General features: G+C 40.8%; 1 protein-coding gene across 2 annotated transcripts in view; it reads right to left on the reverse strand.

The window, feature by feature from the left end:
* The window catches only part of KIT (KIT proto-oncogene, receptor tyrosine kinase), a 156,766-nt gene that overhangs the window by 94,304 nt on the left and 35,986 nt on the right, over window positions 1-26,476 (reverse strand). For both annotated transcript variants that reach the window (XM_070757138.1, XM_070757139.1), the window contains exons 2-3: window positions 19,440-19,685; window positions 340-618 (exon numbers count right to left, since the gene is read on the reverse strand). In XM_070757138.1, the coding sequence (XP_070613239.1) occupies window positions 340-618; window positions 19,440-19,685 (525 nt within the window). The remainder of the gene's footprint in view (window positions 1-339; window positions 619-19,439; window positions 19,686-26,476) is intronic.

Here is a 26,476-nt window from a genome sequence, read left to right on the forward strand (position 1 = left end):
TTATTTAACTAAGTTTGTGTCTTGGCTTTATCACACATCCACGCTCTGTTAAAATTCTCTGCTCGGTGTTGTCGAAAGTTTCATAGCCTAGCTAACCGAGACAAGCCAACAGATACTACAAAATCCCCATTTCCTCCTGATCAGCTGGGACTCAGGAGGCAGAGAAGAGAAGGGGGCTGGGCCAGTCAGAGGTGGTATTCACCAGTTCTCCAAACTACTCAAAGTTTCCGCTACTGGTTCTCCAGAACTGGTCAGAACCTGCTGAAACTCACCTCTGGATTGCACACAACGGTACGATTGTAACAGATATTTGAGTTCAGCTGAAGGTATTTTTTTTACCTGCTCTCACCATAAGTGTAATATCTTTTGATCTTTTTTCAACTCCATCCTGACGCGCCACACACCAGTAACAACCTAGAAAGGATCTCTGTACATGCTTTATGGTGATTCCCTTCTGAGGATCTGGAACTAATGTCATGTTCTCAGGCAGAGGTTTGTCATGACATCTTTTCAAAGTGAAATTGGAAACATCTGGATCTGTCACCGGGCAGACAATGAGAGCATCACTGTCCTCTGTTCCAAAGATTGTGTATCTATGAAAGAACAGAACCGTTGGATCTGTAATAAATAAATTTTTAAAAAGACATTAAAACAGAGGAATTTCTACCAAGGTATTATGAGCCATGTTTAAATTCATGTGATATCTTGAATAACATCTGTGATATCTTGAATAACATTTTTTTTATAAAGGGTTTTTTATTTTTTATTAATTGGATTGTTCATGTTGTTTTACCACTGTTGTTAGCCGCCCCGACTCTGCGGAGAGGGGCAGCATACAAATCCAATAAATAAAATAATAATAATAATCTAACCTGGATCCGATATTGTTGTACACTTTCATGTTTCTTTTTTCTTTTTTTTAAGTTTATTTATTGTTATTTACACAAATACAAAAAACCAAAACAAATATTATTCACATTTGTCATTTACAGATCATAAACCATTCAATTCCATTCCTTATTAACACATCTATATACAATATAGATTATTCAAAGGGATAGGATAAGTGTGATAAGTAAAGTAGATTAGTAGTAGTTAATTATACTCATAAGCATATAAAAATATCACTGAGTAGCCTTGACAAGTAGATACAAAAGTTGATATATATCGAAAGCTATTACTGCTTATCCATTTGTATTTATAGAAACATAGAAACATACCCTGTTTCCCCGATAGTAAGACACCCCCGATTGTAAGATGTATCGGGGGTTTCAGGGGGGGTCGGCTAATATAAGCCGTACCCCGAAAGTAAGACATATGTCTCACTTTCGGGGAAACACGGGGGTATTGCCACCTCCCTCTCATCAAGCTGCGCGCCGCCTCCTGCCCACGTCCGCACCGTCCCCCTCTCCATACGTCGCCGCGTCTGCCACCTCCCTCTGATCTTAATGAGCGCCGTCTCCTGCCCACTTCCGCGCCGCCCCCCTCCATATGTCACCGCGTCTGCTGCCTCCGTCTGATCCAAATGAGCACCGCCTCCTGCCCACGCCTGCGCCGTCCCCCTCTCCATACGTCGCCGCGTCTGCCACCTCCCTCTGATCTTAATGAGCGCCGCCTCCTGCCCACTTCTGCGCCGCCCCCCCCCCCATACGTCACCGCGTCTGCCGCCTCCGTCTGATCCAAATGAGCGCCGCCTCCTGCCCACTTCCCTGCCACCCCCCTCCATACGTCACCGCGTCTGCCGCCTCCGTCTGATCCAAATGAGCGCCGCCTCCTGCCCACTTCCCCGCCCCCCCCTCCATACGTCACCGCGTCTGCCGCCTCCGTCTGATCCAAATGAGCGCCGCCTCCTGCCCACTTCCCCACCGCCCCCCTCCATACGTCACCCGCGTCTGCCGCCTCCATCTGATCTTAATGAGCGCCGCCTCCTGCCCACTTCTGCGCCGCCCCCCTCCATACGTCACCGCGTCTGCTGCCTCCGTCTGATCCAAATGAGCGCCGCCTCCTGCCCACTTCCCCGCCGCCCCCTCCATACGTCACCGCGTCTGCCGCCTCCATCTGATCCAAATGAGCGCCGCCTCCTGCCCACTTCCCCGCCGCCCCCCTCCATACGTCACCGCGTCTGCCGCCTCCGTCTGATCCAAATGAGCGCCGCCTCCTGCCCACTTCCCCGCCGCCCCCCTCCATACGTCACCGCGTCTAAATGTTAATTTTATGGTTAAAACAAAAAATTCGACAATTCTTTTCCAATATAAGACATACCCCGAAAGTAAGACATAGTGGGGCTTTTGGGGATAAAAAGCTTTCGGGGAAACACGGTAGAAGACTGACGGCAGAAAAAGACCTCATGGTCCATCTAGTCTCCCCTTATACTATTTCCTGTATTTTATCTTACAATGGATATATGTTTATCCCAGGCATGTTTAAATTCAGTTACTGTGGATTTACCAACCATGTCTGCTGGAAGTTTGTTCCAAGGATCTACTACTCTTTCAGTGAAATAATATTTTCTCACGTTGCTTTTGATCTTTCCCCCAACTAACTTCAGATTGTGTCCCCTTGTTCTTGTGTTCACTTTCCTATTAAAAACACTTCTCCCCTGAACCTTATTTAACCCTTTAACATATTAAAATGTTTCGATCATGTCCCCCCTTTTCCTTCTGTCCTCCAGACTATACAGATTGAGTTCATGAAGTCTTTCCTGATACGTTTTATGCTTAAGACCTTCCACCATTCTTGTATTTTAATTTGTATTTATTCCCTTACGCATTGTCTGTATCATGTACAGTATATGTCTATTTTATCAGTACAACTACATTGTGTCATATTACCCTTTTTCTTTCCTTCATCCATTTATACCAATATTTCCATAACTCATCAAATTCTTTGCTATTTGCACCCTTTATTTCCATGGTCATTTTGTCAATTTCTGCACATTTGTAAATCTTGTCTATAACGTTGTTTTCTAGTGGGATCTTTTCGTTTTTCCATAGTTGGGCCTATAATATTCTGTCTGCAGTTATTATATATGTCATTAGGTATTGCGGTAGGGGGGTGGGGTTGAGTATTTTTTCTTCCGTATTCCTAGCAGCATGCCTTCAGGGATGATTTCATTTTTTTCCTTTGTAATTTGTAGTAACCACCTATGCATCACGTTCCAAAATCTTTTTGCTTTGTGACAAGACATGTTTCTTTTTTCACCATGCAGGGATAGTTGCATTAGAAGCTATTTTTTATATGCACACATTTAATGTTTCCTCCACATGGAGCAGCAATGAAATGTCTGAATTTTCTGGAAATTCTTCGCTGATTCTGGCCTTGCTAAAAAAAATCTCCCAACTGGAATTCCAAGCAAGAGATAACTAAGTTTACCTTTGGCAGATGAGGACAAATTGGAAAAGTCAGTATTTTAACAAAGGTAGCTATTAAAATTCAATTACTAAATTGAATTATTAATTATTATAATTATTACTAATTATTGAAATTCAATTTTACGGAGAGGGGCGGCATACAAATCTAATTAATAATAATAATAATAATAATAATAATAATAATAATAATAATAATAATTGGAACACTGCCATCATGTCTCCCCTGGTCCTTTTCTTCACTAGACTATCTATGCAGTTTTTCTCTGTACTTTTTATAGTCTCAATATCTTTTTATAGTGTGATGACCAAAACTGGATGCAGAGCTCTAGGTGTGGTCTAAGGCTTTAGAGTGGTTTTAGTACCTCACTTGATGTAGATTATAACCCCCTATTAATGCAATTTAAGATTGCATTGACTTTTTTGACTGCAGCTGCAAACTGCTGGCTCACGTTAAGCTGGTTGTTCACTAGGACTCCAAGATCCCTCTCACAGTCTCTGCTATTAATCCTGCTTTCACCCAGTTTCTATGTATACTTTTGATTTTTCTTACCTACAGTAAGTGTAGGACTTTACATTTCTCTACACCAAATTTCATTTTGTTAGATAGGGCCCAGTATTCAAGCCTGTCAAGTTCCATCTGGATCTTGAGAGTGTTAACTATTCCTGACAGCTTAGTATCGTCTGCAAATTTGGTAAGTTCCCCTTGTACTGTATTCCCTCATCTAAATCGTTTATGAAGATGGGCCTAAGACGGAACCTTGTGGTACTATACTGCTTGCGTCTCTCCCTATAGACTTGGACCCATTAAGGACTACTCATTGTTGTGGTTAGCTCTGGCCCAGCTCCTGCCCCAAGGACTGTGGATGTGGGGAAAACATCCACATGCCGCAGGCCTGTTTTGCTCCCGATGGAATCTGCTGATGAAGGCTCCTCTGACCAAGAAGACATGAGTGACAGGGAGGAGGAGAGTGTGGCAGACAGCTCAGAAGATCAATTATCTAGCTCCTCCTTGGATTCGGAACAAGAGTTAATGAAACAGCCACACATGCGGAGAGCGATGCATAGGCAGCAACACCTGAGAGATTATTATCAAAGAAAATGAGGCCACCTGTGGTTGGGTGGGGCTGTGGTAATTAGTGAGGCTGCTATAAATAGCAGCCTGTGGGTTCGGCCATTGTGGAGGATTATCTGATCATTGTGTTTCGTGCCTGCCTTGCTGACTTCGACCTTTGGGTGCTGATTTTTCCCCGCTTTGAAACTAAACCATAGCAAAGTGTGTTTCACTTTGTGAAAGAAGAAGGACTGTGAATTGCCTCACAGCTGCAAGCTAAGTATCTCAGAACTGATAAGGGACTTGTACAAATTACCAGTTTGTTTGGAGACGAGTGCTCTTTGCTATACAAAAAGAGTGCTTAGTTTATTTGAATTTTTGGTATAAAGAACATTGTTTTGAATTTTCAAATGTGTGTGTGTCTAAAATTTATATCTGTGAATTTTCGGGAGGATTCTACCAGAGAGCTCGACAGAACACTCATTGAGTATGGTTTATCAGCCAGGAGTGAATCCATCTGGTGGGGAAGCTGTCTATCCCAATTGTTTTCTAGCTTACAAAGAAGTAGTTTGTGGTCTATTTTGTCAAATGCCTTGCTGAAGTCTAAGTATATTATGTCCACTGTGTTTTGCTGGTCTTGCGCTAATATGCTAAATAAATAAATAACAGTAGAATACTACTTATAAATAAGTCAGCTCCCTTGTCTTTAGTTTGACAGTGTAATGATGAAAGGTCTCATGCAAATCTTTCAGTCACAATCAATTTTAAATTCTATTCAGAAAGTAGACAAGGGATTAAAAGTCATCTGAGACTAGTGAGAATAAACCCTTGTCCTACAATGCTGAGCTGGTGATTTTTGATCATCAAAAGCATCCCTGCTTTATGTCTGTCACAAGAAGAGCTCATAGAGACCCCATCCTGAATTCCTTTACACGCAGTTTTACACACAAAGGCTTCCTTGGGTCAGATGCTGAAGTTGAAAGGAAAGATGTCACGGTCACTCATGCCCTCATCACCTCGAGGCTCGACTACTCTAACACTCTCTACATGGGGCTACCTTTGAAAAGTGTTCGGAAACTTCAGATTGTGCAGAATGCAGCTGCGAGAGCAATCATGGGCTTTCCCAAATATGCCCATGTCACACCAACACTCCGCAGTCTGCATTGGTTGCCGATCAGTTTCCGGTCACAATTCAAAGTGTTGGTTATGACCTATAAAGCCCTTCATGGCACCGGACCAGATTACCTCAGGGACCGCCTTCTGCTGCACGAATCCCAGCGACCAGTTAGGTCCCACAGAGTGGGTCTTCTCCATGTCCTCTCAACCAAACAATGTCGTTTGACAAGACTCAGGGGAAGAGCCTTCTCTGTGGCAGCCCTGGCCCTGTGGAACCAACTCCCCCCAGAGATTAGAATTGCCCCCACCCTCCTTGCCTTTCGTAAACTGCTTAAAGCCCACCTCTACCGCCAGGCATGGGGGAATTGAGATACACTTTCCCCCTAGGCCTTTAAAATTTTTATGCATGGTATGTCTGTATGTATGATTGGTTTTTTATATAATGGGTTTTAACTGTTTTTAGTATTGGATCATACTGTTTTGTTATTGTTGTTAGCCGCCCCGAGTCTGCGGAGAGGGGCGGCATACATATCCAATTAATAATAATAATAATAATAATAATAATAATAATAATAATAATAATAATGGCTTAGAAGGTGAGACCTCGTCTGTGTGACTTTCAAAGGATTAGATTTATGACTGCTGTCCAAATCATGGCATTAACTCTATCTAATGCCTGTTTTTTTCTTTCTCTCTCTCTCTCTCTCCCTCTGTCTCCCTCTCTTCCTCCCTTCTCTCTCCCTCTCCCACCCACTCCCTCTCTCCTCTCTCCCACTTTCTCTCCTCTCTTTCTCTTTTGTGGTCTAACCAGAGATCTATCTGCTTTTAGCAAAATGGGAGAAGCTGAATAACAGCTTGTCCAGGGTCTGAAAAAAATTCCTACTAAGTTATTTTAAAAAATCTATTAACGATTATGATCTCCGCTTTTGGATTTCAACAGAAATAAAGGTTTTAAGTAGAGAATGACTTTTGTTCTTGTTCATGCTACATAAGACCAGAAGAAAATATTACAACTGGATATTTCTTTTACTAGAAATCAATGAGCTGCTTTTAATTTCTGTGGGGACCGCATCAGAGATGAAATGGTGTAGTTCTGATACACATTCACAATCACAACAATTAATTTTTTCACTCCCATTCTTCGTTATCATCCTAACCTCTCTGATAAGTGGTGGGAAATAAGGGAAGCATTTTTTACAAGGTTCAATTCCCTCCTGTTTGTTTTAGACATTGGTTAGAAATGTACCTTACACAATAAATTTCACATGTCAATAGATTGCTATGAATAGATTTCTCCATTTCACAGATGTTTAATCCCTTAATTGAGCAGAACATTAATAGAACTTAATTGGTAACGAAGTTGTATTCGATTTGCCAAACCACTTGCTTCCCCCAACCCACATCCTCAACTTTTTGATAACGTGCTTAGAAATATTTGTTTCCCTGTTTATTTATTTGCCAGGAGATGGTACATACATGTGTGTTCCAGGGGTGGGTTCAGTAATGGGCTGCTGCCACCACGGGGGGGGGGGGGGCCGACTCAGTGGGGGTACTAAGTTTATGCAGTATTTATTGAATACATAATAGTTTTTTTATTATCTTCCTTCCTTCTCTAGCACCTTAATTACTTTTAAAATAGGAAAGAAAATACTAGTATGTTTTTACCCATAAATGCTTTAATCATTTTAATCATTATCTAGAAATGAACTTTGATTGCAAATAATAATTTATTTATTTATTTATTATTTGGATTTGTATGCCGCCCCTCTCCGAAGACTCGGGGCGGCTCACAACAAGTGAAAAAACAATCCAATACATAATCCAATTAATTAAAATATTAAAAGTTTTAAAAAACCCCTATACTAACATACACACACACAAGCATACCATGCATAAATTCAGCGGGCCTAGGGGGAGATGTTCAGTTTCCCCATGCCTGACGGCAAAGGTGGGTTTTGAGAAGTTTACGGAAGGCAGGAAGAGTAGGGGCAGTTCTGATCTCCGGGGGGAGTTGGTTCCAGAGAGTCAGTGCCGCCACAGAGAAGGCTCTCCCCCTGGGGCCCGCCAACCGACATTGTTTAGTTGACGGGACCCGGAGGAGGCCCACTCTGTGGGACCTAATCGGTCGCTGGGATTCGTGCGGCAGAAGGCGGTCTCGGAGATATTCTGGTCCGATGCCATGGAGGGCTTTAAAGGTCATAACCAACACTTTGAATTGTGACCGGAAACTGATCGGCAGCCAATGCAGACTGCGGAGTGATGGTGAAACATGGGCATACCTGGGTAAGCCCATGACTGCTCTCGCAGCTGCATTCTGCACGATCTGAAGTTTCCGAACACTTTTCAAAGGTAGCCCCATGTAGAGAGCATTACAGTAGTCGAACCTCGAAGTGATGAGGGCATGAGTGACTGTGAGCAATGAGTCCCGGTCCAGATAGGGCCGCAACTGGTGCACCAGGCGAACCTGGGCAAACGCCCCCCTATTATTATTATTATTATTAATATTATTATTAATATTATTATTATTATTATTATTATTATTATTTATTAGATTTGTATGCCACCCCTCTCCGAAGACTCGGGGCGGCTCACAACAATAAACAATGCAGTACAATAATTAAAACTAAAGCTAAAAACCCATTATCATTTAAAAACGAAGGGGATATACATCAATTATCCGGTGCCTGGCGACATAGATAGGTCTTCAGAGTCTTGCAGAAGGCAAGGAGGGTGGGGGCAGTTTGAATCTCCGGAGGGAGTTGATTTCAGAGGGATGGGGCTGCCACAGAGAAGGTTCTTCCCCTGGGTCATTCTAGATGATATTGTTTAGTCAACGGGACCCGGAGAAGGCTAATTCCTTAGGACCTAATCGGCAGCTGGGATTTGTGTGGCAGAAGGTGGTCCCATAGGTATTCTGGTCCGATGCCATGTAGGGCTTTATAGGTCATTACCAACACTTTGAATTGTGTCCAGAAACTAATCGGCAACCAGTGCAGGCCACGGAGTGTTGACGAGACTTGGGCATATCTGGGAAGCCCTGATTGCTCTCTTGGTCGCATTCTGCATGAACTGAAGTTTCCGAACACTCTTCAGAAGTAGCCCCATGTAGAGAGCGTTGCAGTAGTCGAACCTCGAGGTGATGAGGGCATGAGTGACTATGAGCAGAGACTCTCTGTCCAAATAGGGCCACAACTGGTGCACCAGATGATTGAGCCACTTGCCTAATCTGTTATCATACTGAACCTTGTGGGTTCAGTACAAAACCATAAAATGTTACTGTGCTCCTCAGCAAATAATGCTGCCTATCATTCGTCCTTTTTGCAGCTATTCAAATAATGTGACTGAATCAACTGAAAAAGAGTCCAAGAAGCTATTTGAAAACTTATCTTGGTGGGTAAGCCACTCCCACCCAGTCACATGACCTTTAAGCTACACCCCAGTCACATGATTCTCAAGCCACTCCCACCTGGTCACATGGCCAACAAACCACTCCTGCCCAGTCACATGACCATCAAGCCACACCCACAAAATAAGCCATGCCCACAGTGTGGCAGTAAAATTTTTTGTCAATAGTGGTTTAAAAAAAGGTAAAAACTTGGGATGTAAATCATCCTGGATGTGTGTGTGTTTCTTTTATGTTTACGTGGTTTTATATGTGCATTTTTTAAAACATAGAAACATAGAAGACTGACAGCAGAAAAAGACCTCCTGGTCCATCTAGTCTGCCCTTATACTATTTCCTGTATTTTATCTTACAATGGATATATGTTTATCCCAGGCATGTTTAAATTCAGTTACTGTGGATTTACCAACCACGTCTGCTGGAAGTTTGTTCCAAGGATCTACTACTCATTCAGTAAAATAATATTTTCTCACGTTGCTTTTGATCTTTCCCCCAACTAACTTCAGATTGTGTCCCCTTGTTCTTGTGTTCACTTTCCTATTAAAAATACTTCCCTCCTGAACCTTATTTAACCCTTTAACATATTTAAATGTTTCGATCATGTCCCCCCTTTTTCTTCTGTCCTCCAGACTATACAGATTGAGTTTATTTAATTATTTCTATTTAATTATTTTGTCCAATACACATTAAGTCTTTCCTGATACGTTGTATACTTAAGACCTTCCACCATTCTTGTAGCCCGTCTTTGGACCCGTTCAATTTTGTCAAAAAAAAATTTTTTTTTAAGGTAAAAAGCAGCATCAGAAAATATGTATTTTCAAGCAAAATATCATCAGGTTCCCATACTTAGACCTTGCTAAAAATGATGTATTTACTTATGAGGGAGAAAAAAGGTCACTGATTGAAATCTCCTAATAATTGTTCCAGATTATTTCCTATCAACAAAACAACTATTTTTCAGTGCAACCCATTCATTCACTCAAATGCCAATTACTGGCTGGTAAAGAAACGTAAAACTTCACACACATGTGTGGACAGGGTCTTTAAAATATGCCAACAGATTATTATGGATGTTCTGGCAAAACAGAGAACTTAACTTTGGTTGATGCTTCCAAAACTCCCTTTAGAAAATATAAAAGCCCACAGAACAGCTGCCCACTGCCCCAGAGGACTCATCAGAAACCCATAATCCAAATCTTCTCATCATTTATTTCGTTCTAAGTCTTAAAAGCCTTTGGCTTCACTGGGGCATCGTTCCAATCTGCATATACGGACAGACACAGTCTAAATATTCAACAAGAACAAGTCTCAGCAGGATTTTTTTTTTTTTTTGGAGCCACGCTGCTCAAGGCAAATTTAGAATAAAATCCTATGGACTTGATTTTTTTATGGATGCTGCATTTGGTTTTCGCATGTAGGACAACAAATAGAAGCTATGTAGTAGCAAAGGAGCAATGTGCTACAGTGGGCATCTGTGGTACTTTTCTGTTATCACTGTTAATAATAATAATAATAATAATAATAATAATAATAATAATAATAATAATAATAATAATAATAATAATAATAATAATAATTCAATCCCAGGAGAGAGCAGAATTTAGGAGAAGCAGCTAGAGAAATTAGTGAAATACGAAGATCTAAAAATCAAGCTGCAACAACTCTGGCATAAGCCCGTGAAAGTGGTCCCAGTGGCAGCAAAGGATCTCAGCAGACATTTGAAAACCATTGGAATTGACAAAATCTCCATCTGTCAATTGCAAAAGGCTGCTTTACTGGGATCGGCAAACATAATTCGCCGCTATATCACGCAGTCCTAGGTGCTTGGGAAGTGCCCAACTGGTGATGAAATACGAAATCCAGCATAGTGATCTCGTTTGTTGTGTTGTACTGACATAATAATAATAATAATAATAATAATAATAATAATAATAATAACAACAACAACAACAACAACAACAACAATAATTTATTAGATTTGTATCCCGCCCCTCTCCGAGGACTCTTTGATTGGGACACTATTGCATCATAGAAATAAAAGGTACTCCATCTCTGATGGGGCCAAGGGTAGGGTAAGGTAGGGTGGAAGAATAGAATAGAACACAATAGAATGGAATAGAATAGAATAGAATGTAGAGTAGAATAAAAAACGGAACAGGAGTAGAATAGGAATAAAATAAAGTAGAGTAGAGTAGAGTGGAATGGAACAGAACAGAATAGAGTAGAATAAAGAACGGAACAGGAATAGAATAGGAACAGAATAAAGACTAGAGTAGAGTAGAGTAGAGTAGAGTAGAATAGAATTCTTTATTGGCCAAGTGTGATTGGACGTCCATACAAGGAATTTGTCTTGGTGCATATAAAAGAATGCTGCATTTGGTTTTCGCATGTATGTCAACAAATGGAAGCTATGTAGTAGCAAAGGGACGATGTGCTACAGTGGGCATCTGTGGTACTTTTCTGTGGCCAAAACCTTTCCAGAAGGCCATCAAAACCTGTTTTTGTTTTACCCAGGGACTGGAACAGAGTGAGAAAGTTTGGGCTTGGTTGGTGGGGCTCCCAAGGGGTGAAATTTTGGTTGTTTCATAGATTTGTGGTTTGTGGTTTTTATAGTATGGGAGCTCATTATTGTGGGCTGACCAGACTTGGGTTTTAAAATAGGCAGCCATAAAAAAGAAAGAAAGAAAGGAAGGAAGGAAGGAAGGAAGGAAGAAGGAAGGAAGGAAGGAAAGAAGGAAGGAGAGAGAAAGAAATGAGAGAGAGGAGAGAAAGAGAGAGAGAGGAAGGGGGGAGAGAAGGAGGAAAGAAGGAAGGGAGGAGGGAGGGAGGGAAGAAGGAAGGGGGAAGAGAGGGAGGGAGGGAAGAAAGGAAGGAAGAATCCGGTCCCAAAATTTAACTTGGGTCAAATGACATCTTTCAATGCTGAAGCCAGAAAAGAATTTGGGGGGGGGGAGATTTGTGGAACCATTTTTCAGCTTTATTCATCACTGAGTTAGTTTAGCCTCATTAGATGGTTGGTACATATGAGTAAGCCATAAAAGATCTACAGTATAAACCCATAATTATACTCAGCACCCTCCTGGCTTCAAATTCCATGCCAATATGCCAGTTGAAAGGGAAAGAGAAATCAAGTAGTAACTTGTTGTTCCAAAAATCAAAAAACCACTAGGTATTTCTTCACTGATACTGTAAGAAAAACTAGGCCTGTTAACCCCAGATGGCATAGTTTATCCGGTCTTATCTTATATAGCTACCAGATCAGAAATGAACTTACCTGCCCCTAATCAAAATGAATGCAGTTCCCTTATATCACAACGGACGGAAGAGGTGCCCTACCCATATCTAATTCGAGTGGCTACACGGCCAATTACGCGCACCCATTTTTTGACCAAATCAGAATTGAATGGAAACTCACCCAGCTAATGCCTGACCATTATCTATGCTTTCGTTTTCCTGGCTAGTCTAGATAAACCATTCAATGCCAATCAAGCATATCTTATGCCCTCATTTATTTATCGTCTATCAGGCATGTCAGAAGCTGTAAGACAAATCAATCTTGCCACTCTGGGTAGAACACAGAATCTGGAACAGTGGCTATGTTTGGTCAAAGGAGGAAAGGGAGAATATAACTGACCCTTTGCACATGGCAAAGTCTTCCTCAGGTTTAATCAGAAGTCATACTGGATTCAATCAGGATTACACCTTAGTACAGTGATGGCGAACCTTTTTTTTCTCATGTGCCAAAAGAGTATGCACACGTTATTGTGCATGCGCGTGTGCCCACGCCCATAATTCAGCACCTAAAAAACAATAACTTATTGGACCCAAATCAGCATGGCTTTACTGAAGGCAAATCATGTCAGACTAATCTCATTGATTTCTTTGACTATGTCACAAAGGTGTTGGATCAAGGTGGTGCCGTGGATATTGCCTATCTGGAATTCAGCAAAGCCTTTGATACGGTTCCACATAAAGAGCTGATAGATAAATTAGTGAAGATTGGAATTAATCCCTGGATAGTTTAGTGGATTTCAAGCTGGCTGAAGCATAGACATCAGAGAGTTATTGTTAATGGTGAGTATTCTGAGCAGAGACAGGTTACAAGCGGTGTGCCACAAGGGTCTGTTCTGGGTCCTATTCTTTTTAATATGTTTGTGAGTGACATAGGGGAAGGTTTGGTAGGGAAGGTTTGCCTATTTGCCGATGACTCTAAAGTGTGCAATAGGGTTGATATTCCTGGAGGGGTCTGTAATATGGTAAATGATTTAGCTTTACTAGATAAATGGTCAAAGCAATGGAAACTGCAGTTTAATGTTTCCAAATGTAAAATAATGCACTTGGGGAAAAGGAATCCTCAATCTGAGTATTGCATTGGCAGTTCTGTGTTAGCAAAAACTTCAGAAGAGAAGGATTTAGGGGTAGTGATTTCTGACAGTCTCATAATGGGTGAGCAGTGTGGTCGGGCAGTAGGAAAAGCAAGTAGGATGCTTGGCTGCATAGTTGGAGGTATAACAAGCAGGAAGAGGGAGGTTGTAATCTCCTTATATAGAGCGCTGGTGAGACCACATTTGGAATACTGTGTTCAGTTCTGGAGACCTCACCTACAAAAAGATATTGACAAAATTGAACGGGTCCAAAGACGGGCTACAAGAATGGTGGAAGGTCTTAAGCATAAAATGTATCAGGAAAGACTTAATGAATTCAATCTATATAGTCTGGAGGACAGAAGGAAAAGGGGGGACATGATCGAAACATTTAAATATGTTAAAGGGTTAAATAAGGTTCAGGAAGGAAGTGTTTTTAATAGGAAAGTGATCACAAGAATAAGGGGACACAATCTGAAGTTAGTTGGGGGAAAGATCAAAAGCAACATGAGAAAATATTATTTCACTGAAAGAGTAGTAGATCCTTGGAACAAACTTCCAGCAGACGTGGTTGGTAAATCCACAGTAACTGAATTTAAACATGCCTGGGATAAACATATATCCATTGTAAGATAAAATACAGGAAATAGTATAAGGGCAGACTAGATGGACCATGAGGTCTTTTTCTGCCATCAGTCTTCTATGTTTCTAATTCAATGCCTGGAGAAGGTGAAAACAGCTTGCCCCACCACTCAGAGGGCCTCTGGAGGCCGAAAAAGGCCTGTTTCACAACTTCTGGTAAGCCCAGTAGCTCATGGTGGCCCAGTAGGCTTGTGGAACCTCATACTCCAATGGCTTCCCTGAACTGCGGGACAGTAAAATCACCATCCCCCTAGAGGCTCTCTGGAAGCCAAAAACGCCCTCCCAGAACCTCTGTGTGAGTCAAAAATCAGCTGGCTGGCACACACATGCACGTTGGAGCTGAGCTAGGGCAATGGCTTGCGTGCCAGCAGATATGGCTCCGTGTGCCATCTGTGGCACCTGTGCCATAGGTTCGCCATCACTGCCTTAGTACATAGGTTTTGGTTTATGCTGTTAAGTGCCCTTTGATTATGCTTTTTGAAGCCAAAATAATAAACAAGGCCTGTTCTAAAGACATCATGTGATTTCCTGCCAAAACTTCCCTTGCGGGGATGTGTCCTGGAAAAAAAAAAGGACTCCTTATTTCAGAATAAATGAGGTCTTGTTCATGTCATTCTTACATAATGCATCAGTCCATTTTGTTATTAATTGGGCTAATAATACCGCACATTTGGTAAGGTAGATACATCCTAGATCGTTTCTCTGACATAATGTTATCCTAGTTTGGTTCTGCAACCTAACAAGACCGACACAGACTTCATAGGATAATTAGAACTGCAGAAAAAGCAATTGCTGCCAACATGCCTTCCATTGAGACATGTATACTGCACAATTCAAAAAGAGGACTGTGAAAATATCTACAAAGCCTCTTGCATCCTGCACATAAATTGTTTATGTACACTGAGAGCCTATACACCAATGACAAATACCTTGTGTGTGTCACAGTTGGCCAATAAGGAATTCTAATCTAATCTAATCTAATCTAGTAGGTGTGCCTCCTATACCAGGAGACCTGCCCTAATTTGGATGGCCCTGATATGGCCCTAGCATTTTGGAAACTTAAAAATCTAGTTCGCTCCTACAGGCTTTAGAATCAGGGTACCATTGCAATATATACTGCCCAAAAAAGAAAGGGAAGACTCAAATAACACATCCTAGATCTGAATGAATAAAATATTCTCATTGAATACTTTGTTCTGTACAAAGTTGAATGTGTACAACAGCAGGTGAAATTGATTGTCAATCAGTGTTGCTTCCTAAGTGGACAGTTTGATTTCACAGAAGTTTGATTTACTTGAAGTTATACTTTGTTGTTTAAGTGTTCCCTTTATTTTTATTTTTTTTTAGCAGTGTAGTTTGATTAAACATTTAAATTGAGTTCAGCATTGTGCCTGGTATCTTTTACTGTTCGACTGTTTGCATGCCTGGTTTGTTTCTATAGCTTCGTTGGCTGCCTTAGAGTTGTTTCCTTATCTCATATGTCATATATATATTCTCTCCTTATCTATCTATCTATCTATCTATCTATCTATCTATCTATCTATCTATCTATCTAATATATATATCATATATATTCTCTCCTTATCTCTTATATCATATATACTCTCCCTCCCATCTACTTCTCTTCTTTTTACTTTCTATCGTCATATATATTACTTAATGTCTATTCTCTTCCATATGTATTGTATATTGGACAAAGAATAAATAAATAAATAAATAAAGATGGGTGGCTGTATACATTTGCCCAATCAATCAATAATTTGCAGAGTATTTGCAAATAATTTGTCCAATCAATCAATAAACTAGAGCATCGTTGGTATCTTGGTTTAGTTGCCTGCCAGAGAGGGGTTAGTAAGGACACAAATTGTTTATACCTGCATCACTTTATATTGTGCAGAACGGTAAAAGTACATGACTTGTTTGACACTATCATGCTACTCGCATGTCTGTTTTGAAGTCAATATGGCTTTCAAGATGTTTCATCACTGGTATGAACTTAGAGTAATCTGTAAACAGTAATCTGTCTCTAACAATCTTTGAAACTTAAAAATAAGGCTGACTTGGGAGGCAGACTGAAGGTCTTATCTGAGATGGCAGTTTCAGATTTGCAAACCGACTCACCCTTGTCACTGTTTACGTCCCTGGGCCCTCTCTCTAATGTCAAGTGGCAGTTTCAAAGAAAGAAAATATTTTCATTTAGTGCTAGGGTGCAGAGAGGAAAAAAATGAATCCACTTTTCTCAAGATAAATAGGAGAACTCTTGGATACTAAAACACATAAACATATAAAGAACGGTTTCTGAAATTGGGGATGTCTAGTTTAAAGAAGGACTAGGGGAGACATGATAGCAATGTTCAAATATCTCAGGAGATGCTACAAAGAAGAGGGAGTCAAGCTGTTCTCCAAAGCACCTGAGGGTAAGACAAGAAGTAATGGATGGAAAGTAATCAAGGAGAGAAGCAACCTAAAGAAATAGTTGGAACAATGAATCATTGGAATGACTTGCTCCCAAGAGTTGTGGACAACGATTTGTCTGAAACATTATAGGGTTTCCTGCTTGAGAAGAGGTTTGGACTAAAAGTCCATTCCATTCCATAAATTGGCAGTAGAATAGAATGGAATGGAATGGAATGGAATAGAATAGAAGAATAGAGAAGAGTAGAGAAGAGAATTACAATAGTAGAGTATTTTTTATTAATTTTTTAAATTGATTTTAAAATATAGAATATAAACACACACACAACATACAACAAGTGCTCGGTGATTGGTGCCCACCACCAGACAAATTCACACCCCACCACCAAATTGGGAGTGTTTCTTATATATACCATTTAACTCAAGAGCAAAATATCTATTTACATATTATAAAGTGATTCCAATTTATTCCTTGTAGCTTTTTTCTCGGTTTCTACTAACCATATATCGTCTTACCTTGTCCCATCATCCCATCAGTTGTCGCAAATCAGTTTCATTAATCGAATTTATCCTTTTGTCCATAATCTCAAATTGAATATGGTCCACCATGTACCGGTACCAATTTTGCATTGTCCATTTTGTCGCATCCTTCCAACCCAAGACTATTACCACCTGAGCGCTTTCTATCATTGCTTGTTTTATTTCTCTAAATTCACCATCGCATTGCTTTTAACTAATACTGCCATTTCCTGTGTAATTAGCCATCGTATATTTAACATCCTATTAATATCCTCTTGCACTTTTTGCCAAAAGTTCTCCACTACCGAGCATTCCCAAAGCATGTGCATAAACACTCCTTTATCTTGACACCCATGCCAACAAGTATTTTTAACATTCTGCTGGAAATATGCAAGTTGAACAAGTGTGTAATACCACTTGTGTAATATTTTCCTTCTCATTTCCCTAACCCTTGTATTCTTAATTTTCCTTATATTCTTCACTATATTTTTCATCTCTTGCACATCTACTATGCTACCATTTAGTCAATCCTTGAGTTACATACCCATCTGACTACAATAACATCTTATATATATATTACTTGCTTGCGCCTTGGTACCCTCACTTTTTTCTCTTATTATTTTCTTTAACTCTATCTCCTCCCTAAATAGTGCTTCTTTATTCTCCCATTCATTCAGATATTTGCATATTGCATTTATTTGTAGCCATCTTCCCTTACCCAACCACCATTCCATATGATTTCTACTTGGCCCCCTATCCTTCTCATATAACTGTTCTATCTTAGTTATCCCTCTTCCCTTCAACTCTCTCATAACCCTATTTAAATTTGTTTCATTATCTCTATTTATTACATATAACGATGACAGTTTTGATTTATATAGTCCTATTTTCCCCTGCCATTTTTTCCAAATTTCCATTGTCCCTTTCAGGGGACCTATTAATTTATCTAAATTGCTCTTATTCCACCTTATAAATATTCTCTATTCTTCATCCCATTCATCTCTTTTTCCAATTTCACCCATTTATTTTCAAATAATTGCAACTCCATCAATCTTTCAATTTGAAATGCTCTATACAATTCCAAACAGGGAATTCCCCATCCACCTTCTTTTTCATTAGCTATTAACCACTTTTTCCTTACTCTCAGTCTTTTATATCAAGAGTAGAGTAGAGTAGAGTAGAGTAGAGTAGAGAAGAGAAGAGAATTATTTATTGACCAAGTGTGATTGGACACACAAGACATTTGTCTTTGATGCATATGCTCTCTGTGTACATAAAATAAAATATAGTCTTACAAACGCCTTACAAACGCCTCATCATACAAACTTTTCGAGATACAAACCCAGGGTTTAAGATTTTTTTGCCTTTTTTTGCCTTTTCTTACAAACTATTTTCACCTTACAAACCCGCCGCCGTTGGGATGCCCCACCTCCAGACTTCCGTTGCCAGCAAAGCACACGTTTAAACGGGCACTTCGCTGGCAACGGAAGTTTGGAGGTGGGGTTTCCCTGCGAGGGGAGCCTCAGTGAAATTGCAGCATCGCAAAAATACATAGGTCCAGAGGTGGGGTTTCAAGGACTTTGGTGTTTTTGCGATGCTGCGATTTCACTGAGGCTCCCCTTGCTGGGAAACCCCACCTCCGGACTTCTGTTGCCAGTGAAGCGCTCATTTTTGTGATGCTGGGATTCCCCTGCTGGGATTCCCTTGCAGCATCGCAAAAAACACAGAAGTCTGGAGGTGAGGTTTCCCATGGAAGGGAGCCACAGGGGAATCCCAGCACCGCAAAAACGGGTGCTTCGGCTGGCAAAAGGGGTGAATTTTGGGCTTGCACGCATTAATCGCTTTTCCATTGATTCCTATGGGAAACATTGTTTCGTCTTACAAACTTTTCACCTTACGAACCTCGTCCTGGAACCAATTAAGTTTGTAAGATGAGGCATCACTATACTTTTGTCAAGAATTATGAGGTACCATACATAATGATTGGCATGGGGGTCAAATAAGCAATCAGGAAATAGTATTAATAAAAATCTTAAACAACAAGTTACAGTCATAAGTGGGAGGAGATGGGTGATAGGAATGATGAGAAAAAATTAGTAGTAATAGTAATGCAGACTTAGTAAATTGTTTGACAGTGTTGAGGGATATAATATAATATAATATAATATAATATAATATAATATAATATAATATAATATAATATAATATAATATAACATAACATAATAATATTTAAAAAAATATTTGCTGTCAATCTATAATTTTCAATGTTATCTGTCTTTAATATCCAGAAAGTGGTCTGGTGATTATACCACATACAAAAATACTTTCCTCCAAACATTACTTGAAACTAATACCATCCTAGATCAATATTTTGCCAGTGTCTTGCAGTTGTGCAAGAAGCCACATATGTTTTTAGAAGGGGAAGCTTCCATCAGAAGTAATGGCTTTCCACCATTACCAATTCAAACCAATTCCAGCCTTCTTACCTATCGCGTTTAAGAAAATGTATATTTGTGGCGAAAGAAAAGGAAAGTCAAGGGAGGAAAATGAAATTACCTTTAACGAAAACATAAATGGAGCTGTTCATATGTCTTCTGTTCTTGCATAGATAGGTTCCTGTGTCTGTTGGTTTTGCCTGAGCAACATGCACTTCTTTAGTTTTTAAATTCTTGAACTTCACGGATGGGTCAGCACTGTAAAAGACCCAGGACACCGAGCCATTATCGGTACAGATCAGCTTAAATTCTTGCCCGCTATTCACAACCAATTGCGATCCAGATGGGGAAATGGATGGTAAACCACCTGCCCAAAAATAAATGATATGGTTAGTGTTTTGTTATTCTCCACTGATTTTTTTTCTTTAGAAAATTGTGGATTTATGTACATTTAATCTCTGCTTATTCTTGTGCAAAAATCACCTTGTATGAAACATTGTAAATTATTTCCATGTCTGCAACAATATTCAAAACTTCACAACAGCAGGTAGAGGATGCTAGGCCCAAGCCTCCCTGGAAGTCCCTAACGAAATGCCAACTGGGGGAATCAATTAGCTTTATTTTATTTATTTTACTTATTTGTCAATCAAGTATAAGATAGTAGTTTACAGTGTTCCCTCGATTTTCGGGGGTTCGAACTTCGCGGAACGTCTATACCACGGTTTTTCAAAAATATTAATCAAAAAAAACTTTGCGGTTTTTTTCCCCTATACCACGGTTTTTCCCACCCGATGACGTCATATGTCATTGCCAAACTTTCATCTGCCTTTAAAAAACATTTTTTAATAAACTTTAATAAATAAACATGGTGAGTAATAATCTAAATGGTTGCTAAGGGAATGGGAAATTGTAATTTAGGGGTTTAAAGTGGTAAGGGAAGGCTTGGGATACTGTTCATAGCCAAAAATAGTGTACAGTGATCCCCCGAGTTTCGCGAGGGTTCCGTTCCAAGACCCCTCGCGAAACTCGATTTGTCGCGATATAGCGTTGCAGAAGTAAAACACCATCTGCGCATGCGCGCCCTTTTTTTTCATGGCCGCACATGCGCAGATGGTGGAGTTTGCGTGTGGGCGGCGGGGAAGACCCAGGGAAGGTTCCTTCGGCTGCCCAACAGCTGATCTGCTCCGCAGCGCGGCAGCAGCGAGGAGCCGAAGATGGGGTTTCCCCGTTGCCCAGGCAACGGGGAAACCCCATCTTCGGCTCCTCGCTGCTGCCGCGCTGCGGAGCAGATCAGCTGTTGGGCGGCCGAAGGAACCTTCCCTGGGTCTTCCCGCCGCCCAGGCAAAGGGGAAACCCCAAGATCGCTTGCCGCTTGCCCGTTCGCCCGCCCACCCGGCTGCTTGCTTGCCCGTTCACCCGCCCGCCCGGCCACTCCGCTTGCCCGTTCGCCCGCCCGCCTGCTCGCTTGCCGCTCGAGAGCAAGAGGGGGAGAGATAGCGAAAGAGAGAGAAGGAAAGAAAGAGATGAGAGAGGGAGGAAGAGAGTGTGAGAGAGGAAGAAGCAAGAGAGAGAAAGAGAGAGAGAAAGAAAGATGAGAAAGGAAGGGAGTGACGTCATCGGGTGGAAAAATCGCGATATAGCGTTTCGCAAAGATCGAGATCGCGAAACTCGGGGATCACTGTATTTACTTCCGCATCTCTACTTCACGGAAATTCGACTTTTGCGGGTGGTCTCAGAACGCATCCCCCGCAAAAATTGAGGGAACACTGTATATATATACATAACACAGAAAGTAATGATAAAATAAGATAAATAGGACAGTAGGACAGGGACGGTAGGCACAATGGTGCGCTTATGCACGTCCCTTACAGACTTCTTAGAAAAGGGAGAGATCGACTGTAGACAATCTAAGGTTAAAGATTTTGGGGAAGAAACAACGAAGTCAGGTAGTGAATTCCAGGCATTGATCACTCTATTGCTGAAGTCGTATTTTCTGCAGTCTAGTTTGGAGTGGTATAAATTTAGTTTGAATCTATTACATGCTCGTGTGTTGTTGCGGTTGAAGGTGAAGTAGTCATTAAAAGGAAGGACATTTTGGTATATGATTTTGTGAATTAAGGTTAGATCAGTTCGGAGGTGACATAGTTGTAAATTGTCTAATTTCAGTATTTCAAGTCTGGTGGAGTAAGGTATTTTGTTGCAGGAGAAGTGAAGGACTCTTCTTGTGAAATACTCCTGGACACTCTCGATTATATTAACGTCTGACATGCAATGTGGGTGCCATACAGGTGAGCTGTATTCTAGAATTGGTCTGAGAAATGTTTTATTAGCTCTGGTTAGCAGTTCGATGTTACCAGAGAAGAAGCTACGTAAGATTAGATTGCCAATTCTTAATGCTTTTTTGGCAATGTTGTTACAGTGGGTTCTAGCACTTAGGTCCTTGGATATGAGTACTCCAAGATCTTTGACAGAGTGAGGGTTGTCTACAAGTTCATTTCCTCCAAAAATCTATTTAGTATTCTGATTCTTTTTAACAATGTGTAAGTCAGAGCATTTACTGGTTGAGATTTGAAGTTGCCAGTTGTTAGACCAGTGATGGCGAACCTATGGCACGGGTGCCACAGATGGCACATGGAGCCATATCTGCTGGCACATGAGCTGTTACCCTAGCTCAGCTCCAACGTCCATGTGTGTGCCAGCCAGCTGATTTTTGGCTCACACAGAGGTCCTGGGAGGGCGTTTTTGGCTTCCAGAGAGCCTATGGGAGGATGGGGGAGAGTGTTTTTAACCTTCCCTGGCTCCAGGGAAGCCTTTGGAACATGGGGTGGGCAAAACATGAGCGTACTGGGCCAACCAGAAGTTGGGAAACAGGCAGTTTCCAGCCTCCAGAGGGCCACCAGGGGGTGGGGGAAGCTGTTTTTGCCCTCCCCGTGCATTGAATTATGGGTGTAGGCACTCATTCATTTGCAATAGCGTGCATGTGCGCTCAGCACCCAAGGAAAAAAAGGTTTGCCATCACTGTGTTAGACCATTCTGCTACATGGTCAAGGTCCTTCTGAAGGGTAGCAGCCAATAGTGGGCTGCAACCAGTTTAACAACCAGTTCGGTGATTATTCATTCATTTATTTATTAGATTTGTATGCCGCCCCTCTCTGTAGACTCCATAGACTCCATAGACATGGACGCACCTAGCGCACTAGTGTACAGTGTTCAAGATACAGCAATTTGAAGCTCAGCTGCTTACATTCTAAGGCAGTCCTGGTAAGTAGAACAGCGGAATCAGCCCCGCCACGCGAATCAGCTGAGTCAGAAAGAAGGAAATATAGGAGCAATATTTTTCTCCGTCCAGTAATTTGTTTGTCCAACACAGACAGAATACATTCGATTAATTATTTCTTTCTTTTTCTCATGATGGGAGATAAAAGTCTACAAATGGAATTGCACAGACAACAGCCTGGTCTCGGATGCATTTGCTTACCATCTCGGCAGGTCTTAAATGTACAGAGTTATTAAAAGGATGTCAGGTAAATATTTTGGATGGTGGGAAATCCAGTGAAAGTAAATCACAGTGGGTTTCAGAGGGAGGATCAGATTCTTAAAGGAATTTAATCAACCCAGTCAATAAAAAAGCTTTTCAAATTAGCAATCGAGTACGGCAGCGTGATATTGATTTGGGAGGTCATCATTTAAAATTCCAGCACAGACATGAAATGCAAGAAGGCCCATAATGTAACAGGTCCACATGGGGGAAAAAGATAAATTTAATTATTTCATTTATTTAATTCATCAAGCATGTATTGGATAACAGATATAAGCATAAACATGATTATGAATACCTGAAATGGATACGAATAAAAGGTAATAGGGCAGGGACAGTAGGCACCTTGGTGCGCTTATGCACACAGATCACAAGTAAAGCCATTTCAGTAAGCAAACCAATGTAAGACCTGGTTAGTAGATGGATAAGAATCAGTCAAGAAATGCAGTATGTTATTTAATTCATGCAGTATTAGGTAGTAGATAAGAAAAAAAAAGACAGAGATATAGCTATTTAGGTATTTAGGACAGACAGGGAAGTACGTAGAAAAAAGCCAAGAGCCTTGAAGGAAAGCAATGATAGTTATATCATTTTTATCATCAACATTAGTGTATCTATAAAAAGGTAAAGACACTATCTATCTATCTATCTAACTATCTATCTATCTATCTATCTATCTATCTATCTATCTATCTATCATCCATCCATCCATCCATCCATCCATCCATCCATCCATTTATATTCCACTCACTCTAAACAGACTCTGAGCTGCTACCAATAGGAATAAATACAACAATAAAGCCAGGTCCTAATGGCTTCCCGGAAGACCAGTAGGGTAGAGATACCTGTAGTGCGGATCTCTGGAGGCAGTTGGTTCCAAAGGGTTGGAACCGCCACAGAGAAGGCTCTTCCCCGAGGTCCTGCCAACCAACATTGTTCAGTGGATGAGACCTGGAGAAGGTTGACTCTGTGGGTCCTTACCGGCCTAAGCAAGGTGTGAGGGAGGAGGCTGTCCCGTAAATAGTCTGGCCCTGAGCCATTTAGGGCTTTACAGGTGATAACCAACACCTTGAATTGCATTCGGAGATCCACTGATCTTGCTTGAAAAAACCATCTTCTCAGCAAGGATAGGATAGGATAAGATAGGATAGTATAGGATAGGATTGTTTATTGGCCACGTGTGGTTGGACACACAAGGAATTTGTCTTTCTTTTGGGTGTGGAAAACCAGCAGCTTTCAGATTCAGGTTTTCCCAGATGTGCTAATATGACATCTCTAATAAAATGGACGACTTAACAACAGTTCATTTAGTGACTGTTAACAGCACTGAAAAAAGTGATTTATGGTGATTTTTCACTCTTACAACATTCATCTCCATAAATCAGGTGAAAAATTCGGATGTTTGGCAATTGCTTCGTATTAATGACCGTTGCTGTGTCATAAACTTGGAGCTCAACTGTGGTCGTAAGTCAAGAATTATCTGTTGAGTAGTTTTGAGTAGATAGCCAAATTCACCTGACATTTGGTGTGCCAAAAGCTGGTTGCTGGGCCTGAAAATATAGACTTCCCTCTCCCTCCCTACCTTTCTAAGCATTTTTCAATTTTCTGCTAAGGCAGAGCTCCCAAACTTGGTAACTTTAAGACTTGTAGTCTTCAACTCCCAGAATTCTCCAGTCAGCATAGCACAGCTGGCTGGAGAATTCGGGAGTTGAAGACCACTTAAAGTTGCCAAGTTTGAAGACTTCTGTGCTAAGGGCTAACCAGCACCAGGGTAGGTAGGTGTGCAAGCATTAACATCTTCCATTGATTTAAAAGACTACATCATGCTTGGTGTAGCATGTTGACAGCTACATTTCAGCTCACTGGAGGCAATTTAAAGATGATTTGATAGTCAGTGAATCAAATTGATTTTCCAAATTTTTAATTTGGATCAAATCATGTCTAAAATATCCTGTCGTTAGATGGCCTCTTGTGCATATCTAAATTTAATCACTGTAATCATCCGAAACAAAATCTAAATTGAACTGATTCGCGAAGCCAAATCAATAATCTGAAATTGGGGGCAATCTAATCAATGGTGGAAAAAGTAAACTTCTACATTTAGGCAAGAAAAACCAAATGCACAAGTATAATATAGGTGGTACCTGGCTTAATAGTAGCAACTGCAAGCGACATCTTGAAGTCCTACCCTGGTTCCCCGAAAATAAGTCACCCCCGAAAGTAAGACATAGGAGAGGTTTCATAGAATTGCCTAATATAAGGCATCCCCAAAAAATAAGACGCAGGAGATGTTTCATTTTGCAGCATTCCCAAACAGAACATATATAACATATATTTGAAGAAAATAATTGTTATACATGGAAATAATGGTACGGTAGTAGTAAGAAATTCTTGATAGGATTCACAGTTTGTCTGGTTATGCTGGTTTGTGATGACAACTACTGTACAGTATATAATCAAAGTTCATGTTTTTGTTCAGCAATAAATGTGAATTCTTCTTCATTGAAAAAAAAATAAGACATCCCCTGAAAATAAGAGCAAAGATGTCTTATTTTTGGGGAAACAGGGTATTGGACTTCCAAGGATTTGAAGATGAACCAAAATTAAGCCATCAACAGTTTGGCTCTTCTTTAAAAAAAGGGGGAAAAAACACCTCTGAGCCCATAGTGCATATTGTAATACCTGCAGAAAAGTTGCCCACAGTGAATACCTGAATACTATGGTTAGAAATCTACAAAACTACAATATATGCTAAATCACTGTAACATTTGTTACAACTTTGTTTGGGACACTCCTGCATTATAGAAATAAAAGACACTCCATCTCTGATGGGGCTAAGGGTAAGGTAGGGTGGAAGAATAGAATAGAACAGAGCAGAATGGAATGGAATAGAATAAAGAATAGAATAGAATAGGAATAAAGGGTAGAGTAGTGTAGAGTAGGGTAGAGTAGAGTAGAGGTAGAGGTGGGTAGGGTAGGGTAGGGTAAGGTAGGGTAGGGTAGGGTAGGATAGGATAGAATTCTTTATTGGCCAAATGTGATTGAACACATAAGGAATTTGTCTTGGTGCATATAAAAGAAAAGTTCATTAAGAATCATAAGGTGCAACAGTTAATGATAGTCCGAGTAGAAATAAGCAATCAAATTATATTAGGCCCCAGTCAATATAAATCGTAAGGATGCGCACAACAAAGTTACAGTCATAGATTCATTAGGGGGAGGAGATGGGTGATGGGAACGATGAGAAGGTTAATAGTAGTGCAGACTTAGTAAATAGTTTGGCAGTAAATAGTTTGGCAGAGTTGAGGGAATTATTTGTTTAGCAGAGTGATGGCGTTCAGGGAAAAAATATTTCCTTGTGTCTAGTTGTTCTGGTGTGCAGTGCTCTATAGCAGTGATGGCGAACCTTTTTTCCCTTGGGTGCCAAAAGAGCATATGTGCACACTATTACACAAGTGCGAGTGCCCACACCCATAATTCAATGCCTGGGGAGGGCAAAAACGCCTTCCCCACCCCGTAGAGGCCTTTTGGAGGCCGGAAACAGACTGATTCCCAACTTCTGGTGGGCCCAGTAGGCTCGTGTTTCGCCCTCTCCAGGCTCCAAAGGCATAAAAACGGCC

Source organism: Erythrolamprus reginae, chromosome 7 (genome assembly GCF_031021105.1).
Source record: "Erythrolamprus reginae isolate rEryReg1 chromosome 7, rEryReg1.hap1, whole genome shotgun sequence".
NCBI lineage: Eukaryota > Metazoa > Chordata > Lepidosauria > Squamata > Dipsadidae > Erythrolamprus > Erythrolamprus reginae.